Source organism: Salmo salar, unplaced genomic scaffold (genome assembly GCF_965601325.2).
Source record: "Salmo salar unplaced genomic scaffold, fSalSal1 ptg000257l, whole genome shotgun sequence".
NCBI classification, from domain to species: Eukaryota; Metazoa; Chordata; class Actinopteri; order Salmoniformes; family Salmonidae; genus Salmo; species Salmo salar.
In genome coordinates this window covers 507,501-525,000 of record NW_027675339.1, presented here as the reverse complement: position 1 = coordinate 525,000, position 17,500 = coordinate 507,501, and the positions used below count along the sequence as shown (strand labels likewise).

Below are 17,500 nucleotides of genomic sequence, written 5' to 3'. Positions count from 1 at the left end.
CATTAATTACACACACACACACACACACACACACACACACACACACACACACACACACACACACACACACACACACACAGGACAAATACACACACACACACACAGGACAAATACACACACACACACACAGGACAAATACACACACACACACACAACTTTGTCCAAGTGGTGGTCAGAATGTTTGTCTTAACTAGCCTGAAAAGTCAAACATGTCTGATATGAACATTGACATAAACCCTCTACATACTTGAGTTTCTCCAGTCTGCAGTGTGGATCCTCCAGTCCAGCAGAGAGCAGTCTGACTCCTGAGTCTCCTGGGTGATTGTAGCTCAGGTCCAGCTCTCTCAGGTGTGAGGGGTTTGACCTCAGAGCTGAGACCAGAGAAGCACAGCCTTCCTCTGTGACTAGACAGCCTGACAGCCTGCAAAGAGTCAAATCATATTAAAATCAAACTGCTATTCTTTGGTGGTGAAAATAGTGGCAGTATATTTCTTCAACATATTCAGATTCATCAGTGTCCTGAAACCTGCCATATCTATTCAGAAATTAATGTATCATATTATAAATTACAAATGATCAACGTTTTGCCTGCAGATAGAAACATGTATAGTACAAACATTTGAGTAGACTGACCAGACCAGTTTAAAAGCAGTATCAGTCAAAAGACAGACAGTGAGGTATCAGATTTAGATTGTATTGAGTATACAGTCCACACCATATCTATTTTGACAGTGAAGATAACATTTTAATTGGGGATAGGGGCCAGTATTGAGAATTTTGAAAAAAATATGTGCCCATTTTTAACTGCCTCCTACACCAACTCAGAAGCTAGAATATGCATATTATTGTTCAGGTTTGGATAGAAAACACTCTGAATTTTTATAAACTGTTTGAATGGTGTCTGTAAGTATAACAGAACTCATATGGCAGTCAAAACCCTGAAACAAATTCTGACAGGAAGTGGATACCTGATGTGTTGAATTACCTTTAAGCCTATGCCATTGAAACACACAGGGGCTTATTAATCTTTTGGCACTTCCTATTGCTTCCACTAGATGTCACCAGCCTTTACAAAGTGTTTTGAGTCTTTTACTGTGAGATCTGACCGAACAAGAGCCTTGGAACGGTGATGGCCGATTAGACTCTGGCGCGCGAGTTCATGTTGGGTACCCTCGTTCCAATACGTTTTAAAAGAGAATGCATTCGTCCGCCTTCAATTTTATTCATGTTCTGGTTGAAAAAGGCACTAATGATTTATGCTATACAACGTTTGACATGTTTGAACGAACGTAAATATTTTTTTTCACGTCTTTCATGAAGACAAGTCCAGCGGGCTTAGTTCATGTGCTAACGACACGGAGCTTTTTGGACATAAATAATGAGCTTGTTCGAACAAAACTACATTTGTTATGGACCTGGGATTCCTGGAAGTGACATCTGATGAAGAGAATCAAAGGTAATGGATTATTTACATAGTATTTTCGATTTTAGATCTCTCCAACATGGCGGTTAGTCTGTATCGCAAAGCGTATTTTTCTGGGCGCAGTGCTCAGATTATTGCAAAGTGTGATTTCCCAGTAAGGTTATTTTTAAATCTGGCAATCCGGTTGCGTTCAAGAGATGTAAATCTATAATTCTTTGAATGACAATATAATATTTTACCAATGTTTTCGAATAGTAATTATTTAATTTGTTGTGCTGATTGACTGGCGGTTATTGGAGGGAAAAGATTTCCTCAACATCAACGCCATAGTAAAACGCTGTTTTTGGATATAAATATGAACATGATAGAACAAAAAATGCATGTATTGTCTAACATAATGTCCTAGGAGTGTCATCTGATGGAGATTGTCAAACGTTAGTGCATAATTTTAGCTGGTTTTCTGCTTTTGGTGACGCCTGTCTTTGAAGTGACAAAACATTACACACAGCTATTTTCAATGTACTCTCCTAACATAATTTAACTTTATGCTTTCGCCGTAAAGCCTTTTTGAAATCGGACAACGTGGTTAGATTAAGGAGATGTTTATCTTTCAAAGGGTGTAAGATAGTTGTATGTTTGAGAAATTTGAATTATGACATTTAATTGTTTTCAAATTTGGCGCTCTTGATATTTCACCTGTTGTTGATAGGGTGTACCAGGGGTGGGACGCTTGCCCATAGAGGTTAAATGTGGCTCTAAACTCCAACATTTTGGATTTCAGATCAAATGTTTCATATGAGGTGACAGTATATAATGTCACCTTTTATATGAGGATATTTTCATACATATCTGTTTCACCATTTAGAAAAATAAAAGCACTTTATCTATCTAGTCCCCCTATACCTGTTAGGGCTATGGGGCAGTATTGACACGGCCGGATAAAAACGTACCCGATTTAATCTGGTTACTACTCCTGCCCAGTAACTAGAATATGCATATAATTATTGGCTTTGGATAGAAAACACCCTAAAGTTTCTAAAACTGTTTGAATGGTGTCTGTGTATAACAGAACTCAAATGGCAGGCCAAAACCTGAGAAGATTCCATGCAGGAAGTGGCCTGTCTGACAAGTTGTGTTTCATCTTGGCTCTTTTTATTGAAGACTGAGGATCTTTGCTCTAACGTGACACTTCCTACGGCTCCCATACGCTCTCAGAGCCTGGGAAAAAGCTGAACGATATCGATGCAGCCTCTGGCTGAAACACATTATCGCTTTTGGCAAATGGCCGATCAGAGGACAATGGGCTTAGGCGCGTGCCCGAGTCGACCCCATGCTTTATTTTCTTTCTTCTTTTTATCTAAACGCAGATTCCCGGTCGGAATATTATCGCTTTCTTATGAGAAAAATGGCATAAAAAATTGATTTTAAACAGCGGTTGACATGCTTCGAAGTACGGTAATGGAATATTTAGAATTTTTTTGTCACGAATTGCGCCATGCTCGTCACCCTTCTTTACCCTTTCGGATAGTGTCTTGAACGCACGAACAAAACGCCGCTGTTTGGATATAACTATGGATTATTTTGAACCAAACCAACATTTGTTATTGAAGTAGAAGTCCTGGGAGTGCATTCTGACGAAGACAGCAAAGGTAATAACATTTTTCTTATAGTAAATCTGACTTTGGTGAGTGCTAAACTTGCTGGGTGTCTAAATAGCTAGCCCTGTGATGCCGGGCTATCTACTGAGAATATTGCAAAATGTGCTTTCACCGAAAAGCTATTTTAAAATTGGACATATCGAGTGCATAGAGGAGTTGTGTATCTATAATTCTTAAAATAATTGTTGTGCTTTTTGTGAACGTTTATCGTGAGTAATTTAGTAAATTCACCGGCAGTGTTCGGTGGGAATGCTAGTCACATGCTAGTCACATGCTAATGTAAAAAGCTGTTTTTTGATATAAATATGAACTTGATTGAACAAAACATGCATGTATTGTATAACATAATGTCCTAGGTTTGTCATCTGATGAAGATCATCAAAGGTTAGTGCTGCATTTAGCTGTGGTTTGGGTTTATGTGACATTATATGCTAGCTTGAAAAATGGGTGTCTGATTATTTCTGGCTGGGTACTCTGCTGACATAATCTAATGTTTTGCTTTCGTTGTAAAGCCTTTTTGAAATCGGACAGTGTGGTTAGATTAACGAGAGTCTTGTCTTTAAAATGGTGTAAAATAGTCATATGTTTGAGAAATTGAAGTTTTTGCATTTTTGAGGTTTTTGAATAACGCGCCACAGGATTACACTGGCTGTTACGTAGGTGGGACGATTTGGTGCCACCTGGCCTAGAGAGGTTAAAGAAGTCATATGTTTCCTGACCAATTCACTCATAGTGTATTAAATTAGTCAAAAGTTTAGTGTTTGGTCCCATATTCTTTGACTGCAACGACTACATCATGCTAACCTCTCACCATTACCAATAACAGAGGCTACAACAAAACATGCTAACCTCTCACCATTACCAATAACAGAGGCTACAACAAAACATGCTAACCTCTCACCATTACCAATAACAGAGGATACAACAAAACATGCTAACCTCTCACCATTACCAATAACAGAGGCTACAACAAAACATGCTAACCTCTCACCATTACCAATAACAGAGGCTACAACAACACATGCTAACCTCTCACCATTACCAATAACAGAGGCTACAACAAAACAAGCTAACCTCTCACCATTACCAATAACAGAGGCTACAACTAAACATGCTAACCTCTCACCATTACCAATAACAGAGGCTACAACAAAACATGCTAACCTCTCACCATTACCAATAACAGAGGCTACAACAAAACATGCTAACCTCTCACCATTACCAATAACAGAGGCTACAACAAAACATGCTAACCTCTCACCATTACCAATAACAGTGGCTACAACAAAACATGCTAACCTCTCACCATTACCAATAACAGAGGATACAACAAAACATGCTAACCTCTCACCATTACCAATAACAGAGGCTACAACAAAACATGCTAACCTCTCACCATTACCAATAACAGAGGATACAACAAAACATGCTAACCTCTCACCATTACCAATAACAGAGGCTACAACTAAACATGCTAACCTCTCACCATTACCAATAACATAGGCTACAACAAAACATGCTAACCTCTCACCATTACCAATACAGAGACTACAACAAAACATGCTAACCTCTCACCATTACCAATAACAGAGGCTACAACAAAACATGCTAACCTCTCACCATTACCAATAACAGAGGATACAACAAAACATGCTAACCTCTCACCATTACCAATAACAGAGGCTACAACAAAACATGCTAACCTCTCACCATTACCAATAACAGAGGATTCAACAAAACATGCTAACCTCTCACCATTACCAATAGAGGCTACAACAAAACATGCTAACCTCTCACCATTACCAATAACAGAGGCTACAACAAAACATGCTAACCTCTCACCATTACCAATAACAGAGGATACAACAAAACATGCTAACCTCTCACCATTACCAATAACAGAGGCTACAACAAAACATGCTAACCTCTCACCATTACCAATAACAGAGGCTACAACAACACATGCTAACCTCTCACCATTACCAATAACAGAGGCTACAACAACACATGCTAACCTCTCACCATTACCAATAACAGAGGCTACAACAAAACAAGCTAACCTCTCACCATTACCAATAACAGAGGCTACAACAAAACATGCTAACCTCTCACCATTACCAATAACAGAGACGACAACGAAACACTTGTTGACCAACTACAGGAATACTAACCTCAAAGTCTCCAGTCTGCAGTGTGGATCCTCCAGTCCAGCAGAGAGCAGCTCCACTCCTGAATCCTTCAGGTCATTGTTACTCAGGTCCAGCTCTCTCAGGTGTGAGGGGTTTGAACTGAGAACTGAGGCCAACACTTTACAGGATGTGTCTGTGAGTTTACAGCCAGTGAGTCTGCCAACACAGAAGAAATACAATGACAGACATTTTGTATTAAAATGACACGCTTAGCTTTCTCTGTTTACGCTGTTACCCGTTTACAAATAATGTGTTGGGTTTGACCTCAGAGCTGAGACCAGAGAAGCACAGCCTTCCTCTGTGACTAGACAGCCTGACAGCCTGCAAAGAGTCAAATCATATTAAAACCACACTGCTATTCTTTGGCTGGTGAAAATAGTGGCAGTATATTTCTTCAAAATATTCAGATACATCAGTGTCCTGAAACCTGCCATATCTACTCATACATTAAAGTATCATATTATAAATTACAAATTATCAAAGTTTTGCCTGCAGATAGAAACATGTATAGTACAAATATTTGAGTAGACTGACCAGACCAGTTTAAAAGCAGTATCAGTCAAAAGACAGACAGTGAGGTATCAGATTTAGATTGTATTGAGTATACAGTCCACACCATATCTATTTTGACAGTGAAGATAACATTTTAAATGTGGCTCTATACTCCAACATTTTGAATTTCAGATCAAATGTTTCATATGAGGTGACAGTATATAATGTCACCTTTTATTTGAGGATATTTTCATACATATCTGATTCACCATTTAGAAAAATGAAAGCACTTTATGCATCTAGTCCCCCTATTTAAAGAAGTCATATGTTTTCTGACCAATTCACTCATAGTGTATTAAATTAGTCAAATGTTTAGTATTTGGTCCCATATTCTTTGACTGCAATGACTACATCAACCCTGTGACTGCCATGATTGAGAAAGATCATGAATAATAATGAGTGAGAGAGTTACAGAGGCTACAACAAAACATGCTAACCTCTCACCATTACCAATAACAGAGGCTACAACAAAACATGCTAACCTCTCACCATTACCAATAACAGAGGCTACAACAAAACATGCTAACCTCTCACCATTACCAATAACAGAGGCTACAACAAAACATGCTAACCTCTCACCATTACCAATAACAGAGGCTACAACAAAACATGCTAACCTCTCACCATTACCAATAACAGAGGCTACAACAAAACATGCTAACCTCTCACCATTACCAATAACAGTGGCTACAACAAAACATGCTAACCTCTCACCATTACCAATAACAGAGGATACAACAAAACATGCTAACCTCTCACCATTACCAATAACAGAGGCTACAACAAAACATGCTAACCTCTCACCATTACCAATAACAGAGGATACAACAAAACATGCTAACCTCTCACCATTACCAATAACAGAGGCTACAACTAAACATGCTAACCTCTCACCATTACCAATAACATAGGCTACAACAAAACATGCTAACCTCTCACCATTACCAATACAGAGACTACAACAAAACATGCTAACCTCTCACCATTACCAATAACAGAGGCTACAACAAAACATGCTAACCTCTCACCATTACCAATAACAGAGGCTACAACAAAACATGCTAACCTCTCACCATTACCAATAACAGAGGATACAACAAAACATGCTAACCTCTCACCATTACCAATAACAGAGGATACAACAAAACATGCTAACCTCTCACCATTACCAATAACAGAGGCTACAACAAAACATGCTAACCTCTCACCATTACCAATAACAGAGGCTACAACAAAACATGCTAACCTCTCACCATTACCAATAACAGAGGCTACAACAAAACATGCTAACCTCTCACCATTACCAATAACAGAGGCTACAACAAAACATGCTAACCTCTCACCATTACCAATAACAGAGGATACAACAAAACAGCTAACTTCTCACCATTACCAATAACAGAGGATACAACAAAACATGCTAACCTCTCAACATTACCAATAACAGAGGCTACAACAAAACATGCTAACCTCTCATCATTACCAATAACAGAGGCTACAACAAAACATGCTAACCTCTCACCATTACCAATAGCAGAGGCTACAACAAAACATGCTAACCTCTCATCATTACCAATTTATTTATTTATTGCACCTTTATTTAACCAGGTAGGCAAGTTGAGAACAAGTTCTCATTTACAATTACGACCTGGCCAAGTTAAAGCAAAGCAGTTCGACACATATAACAACACAGAGTAACACATGGAGTTAAACAAATGTAACCCTCTCACCAGGCTTGAATATGACTCTGACAATATTAACATATGTAGAGTATCTCAGCAGCATGGGATGTTAGGTGAGAAGGACATCTCCAATAAGAATTCCTATTGTAAACTATCTAGGGTTATGACAATAGGGTATTAACTTCAGATGAAATGATTATAGGTTTCTGTTATTGAATCAGGATAAACCATCCCATGCATTAAATTAAAACAATTAATGACTCCACCAAGGCAACATACATAATGTTCCATATGTGTATTAAAACATTTTCAAACACAAATACATGTTCAGACACAACATCAAAAGAAAAAAATAATAATAATAAACCCCAATGAGTCGTGCACAACCCGTGTCCAAATTAAGCACCTCACATTGTGGTTACTCACGACTTGGTAGATATTCCCTCAGCGAAGTATGGCAGTTCCATGCAGGTTTCCTCACAAAGTCCAAGGCAGCACAGCTACCCATGCAGACAGTACTCCTTAGTAACCGATATCCCCATGGCAACACGAACTCGTTAAGCTTCCCAAGCAATTATCTCCCGGTGTCACACGATGCTAGGCTAACCTCTAGGCTGGCTAATACCTCCACGACGAGACGGTAGCTTCAGTCTTTACTAAGTTTTAACAAAATTATAACAACTCTTTTATTAAATAAAACATGTATTTCCCTTCATGTCTTAGTAGCTATGGGTTTTGTTGTAGTTCTGTCGTCTTCTTTTATAATTTTTCTTCACCAACCGTCCTGAGGTAAAACGTCCATCCTTTCATCAACGTCTTTTTCCCTCCCGTTAACCAGGTCAACTCCCATTGGCCACAACTTAACAAGTGACCTTATTGGTCAAAACGTAAACTTCAAAGTAAAACAAACTATTCATCAACTTCCGGTTTGGAGCGAGCAGTCGCACCACGCTTCGCTCCACAGGTAATATTCCACTTCGCTACATTACAACGGCTTGATTTGTTTGATCTGAGCAATTCTTCTTAGCTAGCTACATAGCCGTCTTTGTATCAAAGATAATTGTGTAGTTTAGAGTAACTGAGTAATTATCGAGGCTAGCTATCTTCGTCCTCCTAACGTAGTCAACACTGCTAGCTGCTAACTAGCTAGTCATCACTGTTAGCTGGCCAACTTCTACCGACTAGCAGCACCGCAGAAACTATTACATTACAACGCAACGACTTGATTAGTGTGGTGTTAGTGTTAGTTAGCCAGCTACATAGTTGTCTGTGCTGTCTCTGTATCTAAGATAATTGTGTAGTTTGAGTTTGAGTATTATGGAGGTGTGCTAGCCAGCCGCGACGCGGCGCCAGACTTACTCAACACACCTAGTCATCATTAACCCACTGCCAGATAGCCATCCGTTACCGACTAGCAGCGCTGTAGTTACTAATACTTCACAACGGAACGATTTGACTAGTGCAGTGTTACCTAGCTAGCTACCTAGTTGTCTTTGTCATAGCTTGATAATTGTTAATTGATAATTGTTAGCTAGCCAGCCATCGAGGTTAGCTAGCCAGCTATTTCCGTCCCCCGCGACGCCATTTTTCCTAACCTAGCCAACTATTACCGACGAGCAGCATTGTTGAAACTAAATACACTACAAGGAACGTCTTGATTAGTGTTATGTTAGCTAGCTAGCTACAAAGTTGCTTTGTATCATGACAAGGTGTAGTACTGAAACTACCGAGGTTACCTAGCCAGCTACACGTTCAAAGTCAACAACGCAGCCACTGCTAGCTAGCCTACTCCACCAGCCAGCAGTACTGTATCATTTTAGTCAATAACATTTTTGCAACGTAAGCTTAACTTCCTGAACATTCGAGACGTGTAGTCCACTTGTCACTCCAATCTCATTTGCATTAGCGTAGCCTCTTCTGTAGCTTGTCTACTATGTGTCTGCCTATCCCTGTTCTCTCTCCTCTGCACAGGCCATACAAACGCTCCACACCGCGTGGCCGCTGCCGCTCTAACCTGGTGGTCCCAGCGCGCACGACCCACGTGGAGTTCCAGGTCTCCGGCAGCCTCTGGAACTGCCGGTCTGCGGCCAACAAGGCTGAGTTCATCTCAGCCTATGCTACCCTCCAGTCCCTAGACTTCCTGGCGCTGACGGAAACATGGATCACCACAGATAACACTGCTACTCCTACTGCTCTCTCCTCGTCTGACTACGTGTTCTCGCATACCCCTAGAGCATCGAGCCAGCGGGGTGGTGGCACTGGAATCCTCATCTCTCCCAAGTGGACATTCTCTCTTTCTCCCCTGACCCATCTGTCTATCTCCTCATTTGAATTCCATGCTGTCACAGTTACCAGCCCTTTCAAGCTTAACATCCTTATCATTTATCGCCCTCCAGGTTCCCTTGGAGAGTTCATCAATGAGCTTGACGCCTTGATAAGTTCCTTTCCTGAGGATGGCTCACCTCTCACAGTTCTGGGTGACTTTAACCTGTTAGGGCTAGGGGGCAGCATTGACACGGCTGGATAAAAAACATACCCGATTTAATCTGGTTACCACTCCTACTCAGTAACTAGAATATGCATATACTTATTACATATGGATAGAAAACACCCTAAATTTTCTAAAACTGTTTGAATGGTGTCTGTGAGTATAACAGAACTCAAATGGCAGGTCAAAACCTGAGAGATTCCTTTACAGGAAGTGGCCTGTCTGACCATTTCTGGAACTTCTTTGCCATCTCTATCATTTACTAAGGATCTCTGCTCTAACGTGACACTTCCCACGTCTTCCATAGGCTCTCATAGCCCGGGAAAAAAGAGAATGTCGTCATTCCAGCCCCAGGCTGAAACACATTATCGCCTTTCTCAAGTGGCCCATCAAGAGACACTAGCTTATGCGCGTGACCCCGACCGCCCCCGCCTTTGGGATTTTTTCCTCTGTTTGCCGAAAAGGAGATTCCCTGTCGGAATATTATCGCTTTTCTACGAGAAAAATGACGTAAAAATTGATTTTAAACAGCGGTTGACATGCTTCGACGTACAGCAATGGAATACTTTGAATTTTATTGTCAGGAATTGCGCCAAGCGCGCGACACTTCTTTACTATTTCGGATAGTGTCTGGAACGCACGAACAAAACGCCGCTATTCGGATATAACGATGGATTATTTTGGACCAAACCAACATTTGTTATTGAAGTAGACGTCCTGGGTGTGCATTCTGACGAAGACAACAAAAGGTAATGACATTTTTATAATAGTAAATATGATTATGGTGAGTGCTAAACTTGCCGGGTGTCTAAATAGCGAGCCCGTGATGCCTGGGCTATGTACTTAGAATATTGCAAAATGTGCTTTCACCAAAAAGCTATTTTAAAATCGGACATATCGAGTGCATAGAGGAGGTCTGTATCTATAATTCTTAAAATAATTGTTATGCTTTTTGTGAACGTTTATCGTGAGTAATTTAGTAAAATGTTAGCGAATTCCCCGTAAGTTTGCGGGGGGTATGCTAGTTCTGAACGTCACATGCTAATGTAAAAAGCTGGTTTTTGATATAAATATGAACTTGATTGAACAAAACATGCATGTATTGTATAACATAATGTCCTAGGGTTGTCATCTGATGAAGATCATCAAAGGTGAGTGCTGCATTTAGCTGTCTTCTGGGTTTTGGTGACATTATATGCTGGCTTGAAAAATGGGTGTCTGATTATTTCTGGCTTGGTACTCTGCTGACATAATCTAATGTTTTGCTTTCGTTGTAAAGCCTTTTTGAAATCGGACAGTGTGGTTAGATTAACGAGAGTCTTATCTTTAAATGGCTGTAAAATAGTCATATGTTTGAGAAATTGAAGTAATAGGATTTTGAAGATTTTGAAAATCGCGCCACAGGCTGGCAGTGGCTGTTACGTAGGTGGGACGAATTCGTCCCGCCGGTCCCATAGAGGTTAACCTCCCCACGTCTACCTTCGACTCATTCCTCTCTGCCTCCTTCTTTCCACTCCTCTCCTCTTTCGACCTCACCCTCTCACCTTCCCCCCCTACTCACAAGGCAGGCAATACGCTTGACCTCATCTTTACTAGATGCTGTTCTTCCACTAATCTCATTGCAACTCCCCTCCAAGTCTCCGACCACTACCTTGTATCCTTTTCCCTCTCGCTCTCATCCAACACTTCTCACTCTCCCCCTACTCGGATGGTATTGCGCCGTCCCAACCTTCGCTCTCTCTCTCCCGCTACTCTCTCCTCTTCCATCCTATCATCTCTTCCCTCTGCTCAAACCTTCTCCAACCTATCTCCTGATTCTGCCTCCTCAACCCTCCTCTCCTCCCTCTCTGCATCCTTTGATTTCCTCTGTCCCCTATCCTCCAGGCCGGCTCGGTCCTCCCCTCCTGCTCCGTGGCTCGACGACTCACTGCGAGCTCACAGAACAGGGCTCCGGGCAGCCGAGCGGAAATGGAGGAAAACTCGCCTCCCTGCGGACCTGGCATCCTTTCACTCCCTCCTCTCTACATTTTCCTCTTCTGTCTCCGCTGCTAAAGCCACTTTCTACCACTCTAAACTCCAAGCATCTGCCTCTAACCCTAGGAAGCTCTTTGCTACCTTCTCCTCCCTCCTGAATCCTCCTCCACCTCCCCCCCCCTCCTCCCTCTCTGCGGATGACTTCGTCAACCATTTTGAAAAGAAGGTTGACGACATCCGATCCTCGTTTGCTAAGTCAAACGACACTGCTGGTCCTGCTCACACTGCCCTACCCTGTGCTTTGACCTCTTTCTCCCCTCTCTCTCCAGATGAAATCTCGCGTCTTGTGACGACCGGCCGCCCAACAACCTGCCCACTTGACCCTATCCCCTCCTCTCTTCTCCAGACCATTTCCGGAGACCTTCTCCCCTACCTCACCTCGCTCATCAACGCATCCTTGACCGCTGGCTACGTCCCTTCCGTCTTCAAGAGAGCGAGAGTTGCACCCCTTCTGAAAAAACCTACACTCGATCCCTCCGATGTCAACAACTACAGGCCAGTATCCCTTTTTTCCTTTCTCTCCAAAACTCTTGAACGCGCCGTGCTTGACCAGCTCTCTTGCTATCTCTCTCAGAATGACCTTCTTGATCTTAATCAGTCAGGTTTCAAGACTGGGCATTCAACTGAGACTGCTCTTCTCTGTGTCACGGAGGCTCTCCGCACTGCTAAAGCTAACTCTCTCTCCTCTGCTCTCATCCTTCTAGACCTATCTGCTGCCTTTGATACCGTGAACCATCAGATCCTCCTCTCCACTCTCTCCGAGCTGGGCATCTCCGGCACCGCGCACGCTTGGATTGCGTCCTACCTGACAGGTCGCTCCTACCAGGTGGCGTGGCGAGAATCTGTCTCCGCACCACGTGCTCTCACCACTGGTGTCCCCCAGGGCTCTGTTCTTGGCCCACTCCTATTCTCGCTATAAACCAAGTCACTTGGCTCTGTCATATCCTCACATGGTCTCTCATATCATTGCTATGCAGATGACACACAATTAATCTTCTCCTTTCCCCCTTCTGACAACCAGGTGGCGAATCGCATCTCTGCATGTCTGGCAGACATATCAGTGTGGATGACGGATCACCACCTCAAGCTGAACCTCGGCAAGACGGAGCTGCTCTTCCTCCCGGGGAAGGACTGCCCGTTCCATGATCTCGCCATCACGGTTGACAACTCCCTTGTGTCCTCCTCCCAGAGTGCTAAGAGCCTTGGCGTGACCCTGGACAACACCCTGTCGTTCTCCACCAACATCAAGGCGGTGACCCGATCCTGTAGGTTCATGCTCTACAACATTCGCAGAGTACGACCCTGCCTCACACAGGAAGCGGCGCAGGTCCTAATCCAGGCACTTGTCATCTCCCGTCTGGATTACTGCAACTCGCTGTTGGCTGGGCTCCCTGCCTGTGCCATTAAACCCCTACAACTCATCCAGAACGCCGCAGCCCGTCTGGTGTTCAACCTTCCCAAGTTCTCTCACGTCACCCCGCTCCTCCGCTCTCTCCACTGGCTTCCAGTCGAAGCTCGCATCCGCGACAAGACCATGGTGCTTGCCTACGGAGCTGTGAGGGGAACGGCACCTCCGTACCTTCAGGCTCTGATCAGGCCCTACACCCAAACAAGGGCACTCCGTTCATCCACCTCTGGCCTGCTCGCCTCCCTACCTCTGAGGAAGCACAGTTCCCGCTCAGCCCAGTCAAAACTGTTCGCTGCTCTGGCACCCCAATGGTGGAACAAGCTCCCTCACGACGCCAGGACAGCGGAGTCAATCACCACCTTCCGGAGACACCTGAAACCCCACCTCTTCAAGGAATACCTGGGATAGGATAAAGTAATCCTTCTAACCCCCCCCTTAAAAGATTTAGATGCACTATTGTAAAGTGGTTGTTCCACTGGATATTATAGGTGAATGCACCAATTTGTAAGTCGCTCTGGATAAGAGCGTCTGCTAAATGACTAAAATGTAAATGTAAATGTATTCACTTATACATTAAATAAATATTTCTTCAAAAAGCATAATGCATTAACAACATTACAGTTTAGGAGCAATTCAATCATCTTTTAAATATAATACCAATTAATTATAACAAATAAACTCAATACTTGGTTCAAACAAGGGTATTACACAAACATACAGTCAATAATACAGTAGAAAAATAAGTCTATATACAATGTGAGCAAATGAAGTGAAATAAGGGAGGTAAAGGCAAAAAAAGGCCATGGTGGCAAAGTAAATACAATATAGCAAGTAAAACACTGGAATGGTAGATATGCAGTGGAAGAAAGTGCAAAGTAGAAATAATGGGGAGCAAAGGAGCTAAATAAATAAATACAGTAGGGGAAGAGGTAGTTGGGCTAAATTATAGATGGGCTATGTACAGGTGCAGTAATCTGTGAGCTGCTCTGACAGCTGGTGCTTAAAGCTAGTGAGGGAGATAAGTGTTTCCAGTTTTAGAGATTTTTGTAGTTCGTTCCAGTCATTGGCAGCAGAGAACTGGAAGAAGAGGCGGCCGAAGGAGGAATTGGCTTTGGGGGTGACCAGGGAGATATACCTGCTGGAGCGCGTGCTACAGGTGGGTGCTGCTATGATGACCAGTGAGCGGAGATAAGGGGGGACTTTACCTAGCAGGGTCTTGTAGATGACCTGGAGCCAGTGGGTTTGGCGACGAGTATGAAGCGAGGGCCAGACAACGAGAGCGTACAGGTTGCAGTGGTGGGTAGTACTGTATATGGGGATTTGGTGACAAAACGGATGGCACTGTGATAGACTGCATTCAATGTATTGAGTAGGGTATTGGAGGCTATTTTGTAAATGACATCGCCGAAGTCGAGGATCGGTAGGATGGTCAGTTTTATAAGGGTATGTTTGGCAGCATGAGTGAAGGATGCTATGTTGCGAAATAGGAAGCCAATTCTAGATTTAACTTTGGATTGGAGATGCTTATAGTGAGTCTGGAAGGAGAGTTTACAGTCTAACCAGACACCTAGGTATTTGTAGGTGTCCACATATTCTAAGTCAGAAGCATCCAGAGTAGTGATGCTGGACGGGCGGGCAGGTGCAGGCAGCGATCGGTTGAAGAGCATGCATTTAGTTTTACTTGTAGTTAAGAGCAGTTGGAGGCCACGGAAGGAGAGGTGTATGGCATTGAAGCTCGTCTGGAGGTTAGTTAACACAGTGTCCAAAGAAGGGCCAGAAGTATACAGAATAACACCAATAACAGAGGGGGTCTGATCTTTGTGCCTCTGTAACTTTCTCATTCATCATCATTAACGATTCATTCATGATTATTCATAATCATGGTAGCATCCACATGAATGTAGAAGTGTTCAGAAACATCTTCTATTCTTACTGACAATACAAGTGAAGTGACTCCAAAATGACAGGACATTATTCACCATTCAGTTTCTATTAGGAAAAACATCATCCAAAACACAACCAAAACAAACTGAAAAATGAATTCAACAAGTTAGTAGAATCACAAGCTTGATGTAATCACTGCAGGCATGGAATATGGTACAACTACTAAACTTATGACTACTTTAATACAATATAAGTGAATTTGTCCAAATAATTAAGACTTATTCAAATGGGAGAACTACGTACAGAAAGTGCTTTAATTTCTAAACGGTAAAACAGATATGCATGAAAATACCCTCAAATAAAAGGTGACATTATGTAAGGTCACCTAATATGAAACATCTCAAATCCAAAATGCTGGAGCATAGCACCACATTTAAAACTGTAAGCTTCACTGTCCAAACACATATGGTGTGGACTATGTGTGTCTGGTAAACACATGTGGATCTGGTGAACAGTTACCACTTGTTGACCAACGAAAGGAATACTGACCTCAGAGTCTTCAGTCTGCAGTGTTGATCCTCCAGTCCAGCAGAGAGCAGCTCCACTCCTGAATCCTTCAGGTCATTGTTACTCAGGTCCAGCTCTCTCAGGTGTGAGGGGTTTGACTCCAGAGCTGAGACCAGAGAAGCACAGCCTTCCTCTGTGACTCCACAGCCTGACAGCCTGCAAAGAGATCATCATGACTTCACAAACACACTGTTAATTTAACACCAGTAGTATAGAAGGACAGCGGTAGATGCATTAGGTTTATTCTCTCAAACAACATATAGATTCATCTTCCGTCTCCTAGAATTGTATGGTCATATTGTTATACTAGATTGAATATCTGATTCAATATGTTATTCAAAATAATATTATACACATATTATAATACATATTTTTCACTAAACATAATATTTCTTCCTGATGATTAGATTTTATATGTCATTTTATTTACTCACAGAGCAGCTCTGGAGGCTTTGACCACTGGCAGCAGCCTCAGAAGACCTTCCTCTGATCTGGAGTATTTCTTCAGGTCAAACACATCCAGCTCCTTTTCTGAAGTCAGCAACACAAAGACCAGAGCTGACCACTGTGCAGGTGACAGGTTGGGTTCTGAGAGACTTCCTGATCTCAGGTAGCTTTGGATCTCCTCCACTAGAGAATGGTCATTCAGTTCATTCAGACAGTGGAACAGATTGATGCTCCTCTCTGGAGAGGGATTCTCCCTGATCTTCTCCTTGATGTAGTTCACTGTGTCTTCATGGCTCTGTGAGCTGCTTCTTGTCTTTGTCAGTAGACCTCGTAAGTGCTTCTGATTGGACTCCAGTGAGAGTCCCAGAAGGAAGCGGAGGAAAAGGTCCAGGTTTCCCATCTCACTTTGTAAGGCTTTATCCACAGCACTCTTGTAGACAGTAACTTCAGACTTGTCTCTGTACAGCAGAGAAAAGATGCTGGACTTTGTTTGCTGTTTGTCCATGAGATTCTCATTGTTGTTGATGAATGAGAGGAACACATACACAGCAGCCAGAAACTCCTGAATGCTCAGATGAACAAAGCAGTACACCTTGTCTTGGTACAGAACACATTCCTCTTTAAAGATCTGTGTGCACAATCCTGAGTACACAGAGGCTTCATTGACATCAATGCCAGCCTCTTTCAGGTCTTCTTCATAGAAAATCAGATTGCCATTCACAAGCTGTTGAAAAGCCAGTTTTCCCAGTGACAGAATGCTGTCTTTATTCCAGTGTGGACCTGTCTCTTCTTCCCCAAGATACTTTTCATCCTTCTGTTTGGTATGAAACACCACAAGGTGTGTGTACATCTCAGTCAGAGTCTTGGGCATCTCTTCTGTCTTATGTTTCAGCATGTGTTCGAGGACTGTTGCAGAAATCCAACAGAAGACTGGAATGTGGCACATGATGTGGAGGCTCCTTGATGTCTTTATGTGTGAGATGATTCTGCTGGCCAGCTCCTCATCACTGAATCTCTTCCTGAAGTACTCCTCCTTCTGTGGGTCATTGAACCCTCGTACCTCTGTCACCTGGTCAACACACCCTGAAGGGATCCTATTGGCTGCTGCAGGTCGGGTAGTTATCCAGAGGAGAGCAGAGGGAAGCAGATTTCCCTTGATGAGATTTGT

At 42.5% G+C, this 17,500-nt stretch overlaps 1 protein-coding gene and 1 long non-coding RNA gene across 2 annotated transcripts in view; both read right to left on the bottom strand.

Moving 5' to 3' along the window:
- Window positions 1–17,500, bottom strand: part of LOC145867298 (uncharacterized) — a 680,253-nt gene that overhangs the window by 659,983 nt on the left and 2,770 nt on the right. The gene's annotated exons all lie outside the window — the stretch shown is intronic.
- Window positions 16,294–17,500, bottom strand: part of LOC145867284 (NLR family CARD domain-containing protein 3-like) — a 2,438-nt gene continuing 1,231 nt past the window's right edge. The window contains exon 2 of the mRNA XM_082971353.1: window positions 16,294–17,500. This exon is cut by the window's right edge and continues 611 nt beyond it. Within this exon, the coding sequence (XP_082827479.1) occupies window positions 16,316–17,500 (1,185 nt within the window). The 3' untranslated portion in view covers window positions 16,294–16,315.